At 34.2% G+C, this 12,606-nt stretch overlaps 1 protein-coding gene across 1 annotated transcript in view; it reads right to left on the bottom strand.

Moving 5' to 3' along the window:
- Positions 1 to 462: 462 nt before the first annotated feature.
- Positions 463 to 12,606, bottom strand: part of FBXO8 (F-box protein 8) — a 37,135-nt gene continuing 24,991 nt past the window's right edge. The window contains exons 4-6 of the mRNA XM_065907726.1: positions 4,573 to 4,691; positions 2,325 to 2,521; positions 463 to 1,061 (exon numbers count right to left, since the gene is read on the bottom strand). Of these exons, the coding sequence (XP_065763798.1) occupies positions 874 to 1,061; positions 2,325 to 2,521; positions 4,573 to 4,691 (504 nt within the window). The 3' untranslated portion in view covers positions 463 to 873. The remainder of the gene's footprint in view (positions 1,062 to 2,324; positions 2,522 to 4,572; positions 4,692 to 12,606) is intronic.

The following is a 12,606-nucleotide window of genomic DNA, read 5'->3' on the forward strand; positions in this document are numbered from 1 at the left end:
AAAGTCCCTTAGCACATGGAAGGCCCTTGATAAATATTTACTGAATGAGCGAATAAAGACAGTTTACTATCATTCACAAGATTCCTTTCCCAGCTGATTCTGAGCTGAAATCATCACAATTAGAAGAACAGTAAGGTCTAATTACTTTGGATATAAGTTCTAATAGCATTTTGTTCTTATGTGTGGAAACCTTAGATTTTAATGTGTTTTGCTACTGTTTAAAGGACTTCAGACTAAACTAAGGCAGAAATTTTAAAAATGGAGTCAGGTGATGAATTTATGTTGTAAAAATGAGTGCCTGTTTTGCATAGAGACAAATATACTCTTCAAAGACTGGAAAGAGAAGCTGGTATCGATTTCTATCCAGGTTAGATGCAAGTTTTATGAAGACAGTCATAATTTCTTATCAAATAAATTTCAGAACTCAGTTTGAGAGAAAAAGGAAAGGCTTTAGTCAAAATCTTTACAATAAAATAATTATGATTATAAATTTTTAGTTAAATATGTACATATTACATGGTATTTTAAAAAAGAATGGAAATGAATAAAGTTTCAGGCAAAATCTAATGCACAAATATACCATCTTTTTTAGAGTATAACGTCAGTTTAACATTCTTAAACAGCTGTGTCAGACAATGGCTCTGCTTTGTGCAAAACATGATAAGCAAAATTAAGAAAAGTTCTGCAAAATTCTTTAGTTCCCCAAAGAAGTCACTAAAAAGAAAAGAGTAAAAGGAAAAAGGTTGTACACTCAAGCTTGATTGTATACAGAGGCTAGAATGACCAGCACTAATGTCACCCCCATATCTGCTAAATAGGTCCTTGGGTAGCTTTAGTTTGCAGTTAAAAGCTGAAGTCCCAGCAACTGTGCTTTTATGCAGCCACATGGCCAATAAGGTAGATGTTGTCATAAAGATGCCCCACGAAATCTTCACTAATGTTTTGAGCAGCACGCCGGGTGTTTCGAATAAATTCTCTTTTTGACATTTTATTCTTCACATGAGGGCTAGTGAGGTCAATGGAAAGTAGAATCAAAGAGTAGCACAGTACATAGACAGCATCTGCAAGGAAAAAGAAAACACCTCTAATTATTAGATGGTTATTAAGCAGTGGTCCCAAAGGAAAAAGTGTTCATAATTCCAAAAGATTAGATTAAAATTAAAGAGAACTGCCTGGGCCTTTTCCAATTTGGTGATGAAAGTCTTGTGTCCTAGAAAACTCGTCTCCTGGGCCAACAGGGATGTCAATTATCCAAACACCAATTCATTGAGCATTTTCTTCAAATAATTTAGGAATTTTTAGTGAAAAGTCATTCTAAATTTAAAAATTTCAGAATTGATTTTATTTTCCTCTTGCTTTCATATGTGATATTCCCATTCAACTACCCGTAAAACATATTTGTACTCTGTTTATCCTATTAAAACAAAGTAAGATATTTATTTACATATGCTTTTACAGAAACCTAATTTAATTTGGAAGCATTGTATATAACAAGAAAATGTATTAACTTGGTACTAGAAAATAAAATGTAAACACCTCATAAAATTATTCTTCTTCTAATTTAGATATGTATAAAGGTTTAAAAAAATTCTATGGAATTTACATATTAATCTCAAACGTGAATCTTTAGATTGCTAACCATGAGCCCATGCAGCAAAAAATTTTCTTCTCTATATATTTTCAGGGCAACAGTTGATGCTTATTGTTATCCTCATGATACTTGCCACAGCTACTCACTACTGCTACTATGGTGTCTATTTTTCAGAATCTTGAAAGTCTTTATAAAGACTGCCTTGCACAAGCATGTTCAACAAATTTCTTATGCTAGGAAAAGGTTTGGTAATCTCTGTAATAAGATACAAAAGACATTCTTGACAGGAAGAAAGAAATAAAGCTGCATCACATGAAAAAATATATAGGTGACTCAGGCTACATCATGCACACATATACATACACACAAACAGTGAAAACTAGTTATATAAAAAATACACCTTAGTAGAAAAATTCTAGGTGTTACCTATGTAATATGTGTATTATGAAAAGCTTTAAAAATAATTTCTCAAGATTTTGATTAGACTAGTATAAAATTTCCAATGCTTAAGTAAGAATTAACATACCTAAGTATAACTTTCCTCCTAAAACAGTATATTTACTACATGTAAATAATAGCTTTGACAAACTAGTCACTGCTAGAAGCAATGAAACAAGTATTTGTAATTATCGGAAGCATTTTTCCCCAGAGTGAGGAAAATGTCTCATTTACTAATATTTTTACCCGGAGATGGGAATAGGAGAAGGAAGGAATTCACTATACAAACTCTTACCAGGACTAAGGCCAAGTTCTCTCATTAAATCAGGGTTACAAGCACAGAATCTATGTGAGAACTTTGTTATAAGTGTTTCAAGATACTCCCCACGCTCTTCAGGGGCATGGATGTGACGAAAAAATTCTCTCAGTGCATTGGGCAAGAATTGATTTCTAAAGTTATGCAGCGTTACAAGGTCATCCAAGACATCTCTCCTAGGAGAAAAAGAAAAAAGTACAGCTTTAGTTAACTTTTCTCTATTTAAAAAAGATGGGAAAAATCATAGATTATTTATATTTTGGATGAAAATACTTTACTATTTATTATCAGTCTTATAAAGCATATATGTCTTAAAAGTTAAAAAAAACAAAGTATGATTATCAAGTTAAACAATTAAAAAAAATCTTCCATGAATAGAACAAAAAACAAGGTGAAACTAGAAATTTTAATTCTAAAATGAAAAAATGAATTTTTCAGAATTAAAAATAGTAACTTCTTTTCAAGAATCTTCTTGGTTAAATCCACATGATCAACAAAATTCTTTACCTTTTTAATTCTGAAAATAAGGAGAATCTACACTTTCCATACCAATCCACACTGCCAGAGGTAACAACTGCTGATGTGAAGCTTTTTAAAGTGTCTATCTATACCCTATATTTTTCTAGAATCTGCTTTTGCTTATTTCATATAGTATAATATGAACAGCTTTCTGTGTTTTTGCACATGGATCTAACTCATTCATTCTAATGGCTCCACAGTATCCCATCTTAAGGACATAAATCTAATGAAATACATTTAGGTTGTTTATGATTTGTGTACATATGTGCATATATACTTATTATCAATAGCATTCCAATAATAATGCTTTGGGGTTCCCTGGTGGCTCAGATGATAAAGAATCTGCCTGCAATGCAGGAGACCTGGGTTCAATCCTTTGGTTGGGAAGATCCCCTGGAGGAGGGCATGGCAACCCACTCCAGTATTCTTGCCTGGAGAATCCCCATGGACAGAGGAGCCTGGCGGGCCACAATCCATGGGGTTGCAAAGAGTCAGACATGACTGACTAAGCACAGCACAGTGCGTTGTTACACTATGCTTCAATCCTTACTAAACTCAACAACGATTATATGATCATAATCTTGATTTCTACCAGCTGCTTACGGCAGGGACAGGCAAACTACAGCTAGTGGGCCAAATACTACAGAGGCCCATGGGTGGTTGTTATAAATAAAGCTTTATTAGAACACAGATTTTCTCATTTGTTTACTTATTGTCCATGTCTGCTTTGATGATACAATGGCATAGTTATAAGTAGCTGCAACAGAGATCATATGTCCTTCAAAGTCTAAAATATTTACAGAAAAATCAGATTTTTCACCCAAAAAACCTGCCAATTCATAGGTACCTAGCACTTCAGGACAAAAAGACTTAACTATACCATCTTTATGTAAGAAATTTTTTTCAGTGACCAATATGCTGAACTGTGTACCCCTCAAGGCTAGGGATTATGTTTTAATCAACTGCATACTGCAAATTCTAGCAAAGTTGCTGGCATATAATAAATACAAATTGTTGGAAAATCCTGAGAAATTGAAAAAAAAATGAGAATCACAATGAAAAGGCAAACCCATTTTTGAAACATTCCTTAGATTACTATGAGATCTATAATTTTTAAAATCATAGTTTATGGTGATATCACATCAAAATATTTCCACAATATTTTTATGTCCTTGATACCCAGAATTCAAGAGTACAAATGGATAACTATCAAGTCAGGACAGCATATCAGACACTATCTCTGGAGAGCACACTATTAAATCATACTTCTCAAATTTTCAAACTTTTAGATGACACTTTTCGTGTACTGTATCACAAATATATACATCTTATACTTCTAGGATTTGTGTTTATGAGTACAATTTGTCTACCTGATTTTTGTATGGGCAATTTCAAAATTCAGAACTTTTAGCTACCAAATACTTCTTAGGGCTAGTTATTAAGGAAAAAAGGCTTCAACCTTCTCAAAAATATTTGGTTTTGGTTAGCTATCACAAAGATGTTGGACTTCTTGGGCCTTTTTTTGTAAAACTTTACAACAGTAAACAGTAAACTCACACACAAGTAATGATTTGTAAGGTACAGGAATCTTTTCCCTGTCTTCACTCAATTTTACAACTAGATGACTATAATTTTTAAAGTAAAACTTAACTAATTAAAAGCATTCCTCAACTCATTTCTCATGAAAAATAAAATTTTTTTTTTTTACCTTTCATCAAGATAAATTCTCAGTTTTTTCCAATTTAGTGTCCTTGTACAGAAGATAAACTTTGCTATTTCCTTTGGTGAATCATCAAGGATGCCCTTGGACATAAAGTAGTTCACTCCCTAAGACAGAAAGACAAGTCTACATAAATAAAATCAGTCTTCATTTATAAATTTAACAATTAGGCAATAGCAAAACAATAGCTATAGAGTCTTCCCAGCATCAACAGACTGTTTATAGCTTTCACATGCAAAATACAAGCTAGAACTTGAACTGACACTGTTATTTATGGTTGATAGTTTACATGCAATGAAAAGTAGGAAATTCAAAGTTAAGATTTCTAAAGTAAGTTTGATTCAATTTTCTGACTCATGTCAATTAAAAAAAAGTTCCAGAAATATCACCTAAACTGGGTTATGGGTAGGGGTAATGAATAACTATTACATAGACTTTAAAAATAAGCCTTATAATGAAAACTTCAATTGCCTAATTGAAAACATGAAAGTGCAGATATACAGTCTAACACACTTTTCAAGGAAACAGATTCTTGAGAAAAAAGGATTCTCCAAATCACAGACTAGCATTTTTTTTGGGGGGGGTGGAGAATAATAATAATTATTTAACTTAAAGTAAAATGGGCAGAATTATAGACTGGTTTATGGGTTGTATATAGTTTGGCTTTAAGTAATGCTCTGTTCTATAAGAATTTGGCTCCAATACACACTGAGGCAAAACACAGTAAGACAAAACAATTTCAATGTTTTTCATAGGGTTTATCTTTGAATTTCCTTTTCTCTGCATGCAAAGTTTTCCAGAGAAGCATTATCTATAAGGCTGTGCCCTACTTTAGATTTAAACCAACAACAACAACACAGCAACAACAAAAAAATCAAACACTGAAACCAATGTTTTCTCATGTATATGAAGGTCACATTCAAATAAATATCTTACGTGGATTTGAATGTGCAGTTATTGAAATAAAAGGCAGGTGTGTTTATTTCAACTCACAGTTATCCAGATACATGCATTCCCATGAATGCTCATGTCTGGATAATAGCACAATGTGTGCAGTTAATTGGTAGAGAAAGTGACATATTATATACACGTAACATACTGTTTTCACACACAAATTCCTTCAGCATTTCTTCCCTTTACAAACAATGACACAGTACTCAGAAACACTGCATATATTAGGAATTCTAAGAGTTGGAAGAATTTTTATAAAAACTCCCATAAAAATTTTCTATTACATTTTTAGAGCAATTTGGTACCATGAGGTTATGCTTTTGAAAGGATAATTATCTATAGAATGTAACTCAAAAAGATAAGATTTTTATACAAAATTAATTTTATGAGCCATCAAGATTATTAGCAATGTTATCAAATTTTCATGAGAATTTTAAAAGTGTAAAAACAATCCTAAAGCATTGATTTTAAAAAGCACTGACTTTAAAAAGAACAAAATGTGAGAACATGTGACTCTGTCAACTCAGTGGGAAGCCATCTTTCAGACTGCACTGTACCCGGATAAGAGGCTAGAGAACGTAATATGGTCAAGACGGAAAGGAAAGCCAAGGACCTTGTTTGCAGTATGGCTCAGCAATAGCCTGAGGGGGTAGGAACCAGGGAAATAGGAATGAGTTTTCCATCCTTCCCTCCATTAGTTTGAACAATCGAGAGTTGACTGTATATTTAATTGATCTACTTAGCAAGATTAAGTCAGGTTTTATTTCTTTTCCAAAATTCATCCATTTAAAAAGTGTAACAAAATATTAGAAGTATTTCCAGTGTTTAATTTTAATCCAAGTGATTCAAAGACAAAGGAATGTCAGTTAAATAGTTATGAACAGGTTCTTTATTCACGCTTACTTGTAAATCAGTATTTAAGAGATACAAAACTAATTCTAATTTACTTTCTAAAAATTTACAAAATATAAAAAAACTAATGTGATCTATCAAATAGTATATAATTCTCTAATTATATGATATATGCCATTTTTAATATTGCTTGATGCTCCTCACTTATAAACAAACACTGGCATTTGCCTTATGCAAGCATCATAAAGTTGTTGGTCATTTCCTTTTTTTATGGACTACATGTTTGAAAATTTAACATATAATCTCACTTGAGTTCTCCAAAATCAACTAAATGCAGAGGAGGAAGCAGATGGTTTTAAACACAATCCTGAAAACCAGCAACACAAACTTGAAATCAGGTAGCACTGTTGGTTTTGAGGATAGACGGCCTCAATTTCAAGCCTGGGATTCCTCTGGAAAGGAAGATTACTTCAGAAGAGCTATCAGAGTGAAGGGTTAAGAGATGACACAACAGAAAAAGGCACAGGACCAGATTACAATTGTCTTCCATAAGCAAGCTGGCAACCATCCAAAACTATCTTGTTTTGTAAGCAATAAATACAAAAGAAACTACAGCATGAACTGTTGAATAACTATATCTTTGTTTAATACAGGTATAAGTATTGTTGACTTTTAAATAAAGTTTTAGAAGAATGTTACAGAAGAATCCCTAGACCATATTGGAGGTGTTGTCTAGTCACTAAGTTGCGACCCCATGAGCTGCAGCACACAGACTTCCCTGTCCTTCACTATCACAGAATTTGCTCAGACTCATGTCTATTGAGTTGGTGATTGCTATCCAATCATCTCATTCTCTGTTGCCCCCTTTTGCTCTTGCGCTCAATCTTTTCCAGCATCAGAATCTTTTCCAGTGAGTCAGCTCTTCGCATCAGGTGGCCAAAGAATTGGAGCTTCAGCTTCAGAATGGTGCTGAAATCACTCAAAAGGGTTGATTTCCTTTAGGATTGACTGGCTTGTTCTCCTTGCTGTCCAAAGGACGCCACCACCAAGCGTCTTCTCCAGCACCACAATTCAGAAGCATCAATCATTTGGTACTCAGCTGTCTTTATAGTCCAACTCTCACAACCGTACATGACTACTGCAAAAACCATTGCTTTGACTAGACGGACCTTTGTTGGCAAAGTAATGTCTCTGCTTTTTAATATGCTATCTAGGTTTGTCATAGCTATTCTTACAAGGAGCAAGAGTCTTTTAATTTGTGGCTGCAGTCACCATCCGCAGTGATTTTGGAACCCAAGAAAATGAAATCTGACACTGTTTCCACATTTTCCCCATCTATTTGCCACGAAGTTATGGGACCGGATGCCACGATCTTCATTTTTTGAATGCTGAGTTCTAAGCCAGCTTTTTCACTCTTCTCTTTCACCTTCATCAAGAGGCTCTTTAGTTCCTCTTAGCTTTCTGCCATAAGAGTGGTGTCATCTGTGTATCTGAGGTTATTGATATTTCTCCCGGCACTCTTGATTCCAGCTTGTACTTCATCCAGCCCGGCATTTAACACGATGTACTCTGCATATAAATTAAACAAGCAGGGTGACAATATGCAGCCTTGATGTTCTCCTTTCCCAATTTTGAACCAGTCTGTTGTTCCATGTCAGCAACCAATCTGTTGCTTCCTGAATACAGGTTTCTCAGATAGCAGGTAATGTGGAGAATTCCATGGACAGATGAATATGCTAGACCCTATAGCATTAATGATAGTTAATCAGGACTAGGACACTCAGCAGTATAGATATGTGCTTCTGTGTGTGTGTGTGTCTTATAGGTAGCAAGGAAATCATGACCCGATACTAGTCTAAATTAACATAGTTTCCAGAAAAAGGAAGGGCGTAGCTCATTATCATCTACATGATATAGTAAAATAAGTGTCCAATTCTGGATGTTGCATTTTATGGGACATATTGACAAACTAGAACCATCTGAGTAAAGAAAACCAGGGTCTGAGTGTGTTGTTGGAAGGTTAGACTTTATGTTATATAAGGCAGAACCAAGGGAGATAGAGATATTAGGTCTAAAGATGAAGCTATTTAGGAAAGAAGAAAAGATTAAGACATTGAGACATCTGAAGAGGTTAAGACTTGTGACATCTGTGTCAGAAAGAAAATAAACACTGTGTGTGGTTTGAGTGAAGACTTTAAACTGATGAAACTTAGAACTTCTTGCCTCCCAAAATGAATACTGCCAGGTTTTCAGTTATAGAAATTAACAAGTATCAGAGTTTGAGTCTAAGAATGTATAAAAATAGTGACTTTCAAGGGGTCCCTTTTCACATAGTAATGGGAAAAGTAGAAAACTAAGGCATGAGCAACGTGAGAAAATTGAATACGAATCTACTGACTTAGTGTATTAGTACGTGTGTGTGTGTGTGTGTGTGTTAGCCTCTCAGTCATATCCAGCCCTTTGTGATCCCATGGATTACAGCGCATCAGGCTCCTCTGTCTATGCAGTTCTCCAGATAAGAATACTGGAGTGGGTTACCATAGGAGAAAAAAATGGCAAACTTAATGGCAAAAAAGTAAGAGAACATAATTGGAGCTGCAAGTAGAGGAGAACGGGGGAAAGATCAAAAATACAGGTGGGGTCTAAGACACTTTCTCAGCCTGGAGGACAGGATGGCTGTACTGGTTCAGAGACAGATGTTTGGAGAAAGTGTTAAAAGACAAAAACAGAGTGCACGTTGGTTTTCTTTTTAGGGAAGATAAGCCATCCAGAAAGAGTTGGACAAGAGCAAACTCTTGGTTCCTCGAGCAAAATGGTTAAGATTTCTATCAACAGTGGTGGAGGGTATAACAGGAAATCCATTAGGAATAAACAAAAGGAATGGTAACCATCAATGAAAACCCAAGAGAAGTTAAGGTGAATTCATCTCATCTCATGTCAAAGCTTTAAATAGAATACATACTTTCAGTCATTCAAAGATTAAAAAAAAATCAAGAAATTCTGTAATGCATTCTCCATGGAGTAGTCACTAAAATTTATTATGCAAATGTAGCACCAAGACTTAATCTAATTAGAGTGGTAAGTTGTTTAGACATAAGATTTATTTAGGTGGCAAACACAAATAAGTCAAGAAAACATATACAAATAGCTAAAACCAATATTAAGAAGGAATTCGGAGTGAAGAATGACATGTTGAAGCTCAGTTCCCTACACAATGCATCTTCCCATTTTCTTATAAGAATGTCTCTTTCACACAGCAATTTCTGTTTAAGATATACATCCTTTGTTTTTCTTCTGTTGTACTAAACTCATGTTTTTGTCTCCTATTTTTAAAAATCAAATCATTATTACCCATAGTGTACTTCAAAGGCAAAAATCTACTATATCTATGTTCAGAACCAAAAAATATATATTTGGGGACAAAGTGAATTCTAGGAAACTAGACATGTAAAGTACTGACTTCTGCTGTGAACCTAAAACTGCTCTAAATGATAAAGTCTTTATATATATATATATATATATATATATATATATATATATATATATATATATACATTTTTTTTTTTAAGTGCTGAATACTAGTACTGAAAGTACTGGCAATTGACCCAGACACTTGGCAGAAACACTGTGTAACAGTTGGTATCAATAGAAAAAAATCACTAATAAAACAAAACTGACATACTAGTGAGTATCTTTAATGTGTTTTCCTAAAGAACAACTTAGGAAAGAAATTTAGTGAAAAAAGTTGCTTTAACTAGTTTTGTTCAAACTTGCTGTTGTATAAAATGTAAAAACCAAGTATTACAAATACTACTTTTCAGGTAATAAATCTGTCCTTTGAGCCTTACACAACAGAAAGCAAACTGGACACTGCATTTAATTTCCTTCTTAAAAGGACATTTGAAAACTTTTAGAATAACAATCCTTAAATTTTAACAATAAATATTTATAAAATGAAATATTTCAATCTAGATTTCTAATTTTTGTTTCAATATGGAACTGATCTATTAATAGTCAAGTGTACATTTTAACCACAGGGGAATGAGCAATTGTTAATGTAACATTTTCATACTAAAAAAATAAAAATAAGATACCATATTGTAAAAGCTTTAATTTTAAAATTTTAATTATTTCTAAAAAAAAATTAGCACAGCAGGGGTAGCCCTCCACAGGTCAGAGTATTCTCATTGTCTTATTTGAAAATAGCAGCAGCAGTGGGTAAGATGACAGCTCTGATACTATTTCTCCTTTTACTAGTGCTATCATAATTGCTAATAAATATGTAAAATGTATTAATATTAGCCAGCCCAGAATTTCTCATTCTTCCTATTTATTTAGAGAACATGGGCACTATAGTTAATGGAAAAAACACATCTAGAAATTCTTCTAGGGATATATACTCTGCAAATTAAAATATCAACACTTCGTTTTTTAGCTGAAGTAAAATAAAGATTATATTACTTAAAGGGCAAGTTTTAAAACTAGGTATCCATGTTTTTATGCTGTCATTTCATTTCATTCTACCCACTAAGTTTAGCTATTCCATTCTCTTGTGTATAACACTGTCCTTCAGCATGTAACTTCAGAAATGTCACACAATACTTTTACTCATGGCAATTTTATTCATGGTAATTTAATTATGGTTAATCTAATCAATAGATTGAAAAGACTATAGGAAAAGCTCTGACCAAATTTTTAGTTATCTAACTGGAATTGGTCAGAACCCCATATTCTGTTTGGAGGTTGATGAAAAGTCATGAGTATGGAATACAGACTGAAGTCAGCTTATTCATGGACCTGTTTCAGTTGGCAAGGATTTCAGTCTCCAAAAACAATTTATGGAGGGATTTTGGTACATGAAAGTACACAATGCTGAGGAATTGCCAAGAACAGTCACACCTATGCCCTAAATTATTTGTAGCTATTAGAAAATATCAACAGGAAACTCAAGAAAAGCAGGGATAGTTCAAAGAAAATAAAAAGAAAAGTGGAAAATCATCTCTAATGGAGTCCAGGAAAAATGGAGGAGAGGTGGAGGGCAAATCTTTCTGTTTCTTTTTCATAGGAGAGAAAGCAATGCTATCAGACAAAAATAACATGAACTTCATTGTCTAAGGTTTCAAATAACACTACAAAGTTCCTATTCATTGGTTCTAATAGCCTCAAACAGAAAGCAAGCTGTATCTGTGAGTTCTAAGATTCCCCAGGAGTCACATCCATCACTGGGACAGACCACTGCATGAAGATGACGTTACTTCCAAAGTGATGTTACTCAGTTCACTTCAGTTCAGTCGCTCAGTCATGTCCGACTCTGCGACCCCATGAACCGCAGCATGCCAGGCCTCCCTGTCCATCACCAACTACCAGAGTTTACGCAAACTGATGTCCGTTGATTTAGTGATGCCATCCAACCATCTCATTCTCTGTTGTCCCCATCTCCTCTGCCTTCAATCTTTTCCAGCATCAGGGTCTTTTCAAATGAGTCAGTTCTTCGCATCAGGTGGCCAAAGTATTGGAGCTTCAGCTTCAACATCAGTCCTTTCAACAAATATTCAGACTGATTTCCTTTAGGGTGGACTGGCTGGATCTCCTTGCTGTCCAAGGGACTCTCAAGTCTTCTCCAACACACAGTTCAAAAGCATCAATTCTTTGGCCCTCAGTTTTCTTTATAATCCAACTCTCACATCCATACATGACTGCTGGAAAAACCACAGCCTTGACTAGACAGACTTTTGTTGGCAAAGGAATGTCTCTGCTTTTTAATATGCTGTCTAGGTTGGTCATAACTCTTCTTCCAAGGACTAAGTGTCTTTTAATTTCATGGCTGCAGTCACCATCTGCAGTGATTTTGGAGCCCAAAAAAATGAAGTCTGTCACTGTTTCCCCATTTATTTGCCACGAAGTGATGGGACCAGATGCCATGATCTTAGTTTTCTGAATGTTGAGCTTTAAGCCAACTTTTTCACTTTCACCTTTCACTTTGATCAAGAAGCTCTTTAGTTCTTCTTTGCTTTCTGCCATAAGAGGAGTTAAATTACTACTAAAAGTTAAATATAGCAATCATTATTGTAATTATATTGACAAAATTGCTGGTAGGCTATGTAAGCTTCTAGAAAATGTACTATCTCTAATCTGTCTGTAAATTAGAAAAAGATAGCACTAATCAAAATATGGAGATAAATCTCTATTAGGTTAAGGTATGGTTACTAACACTTCAAA

Source organism: Muntiacus reevesi, chromosome 17 (assembly GCF_963930625.1).
Source record: "Muntiacus reevesi chromosome 17, mMunRee1.1, whole genome shotgun sequence".
NCBI lineage: Eukaryota > Metazoa > Chordata > Mammalia > Artiodactyla > Cervidae > Muntiacus > Muntiacus reevesi.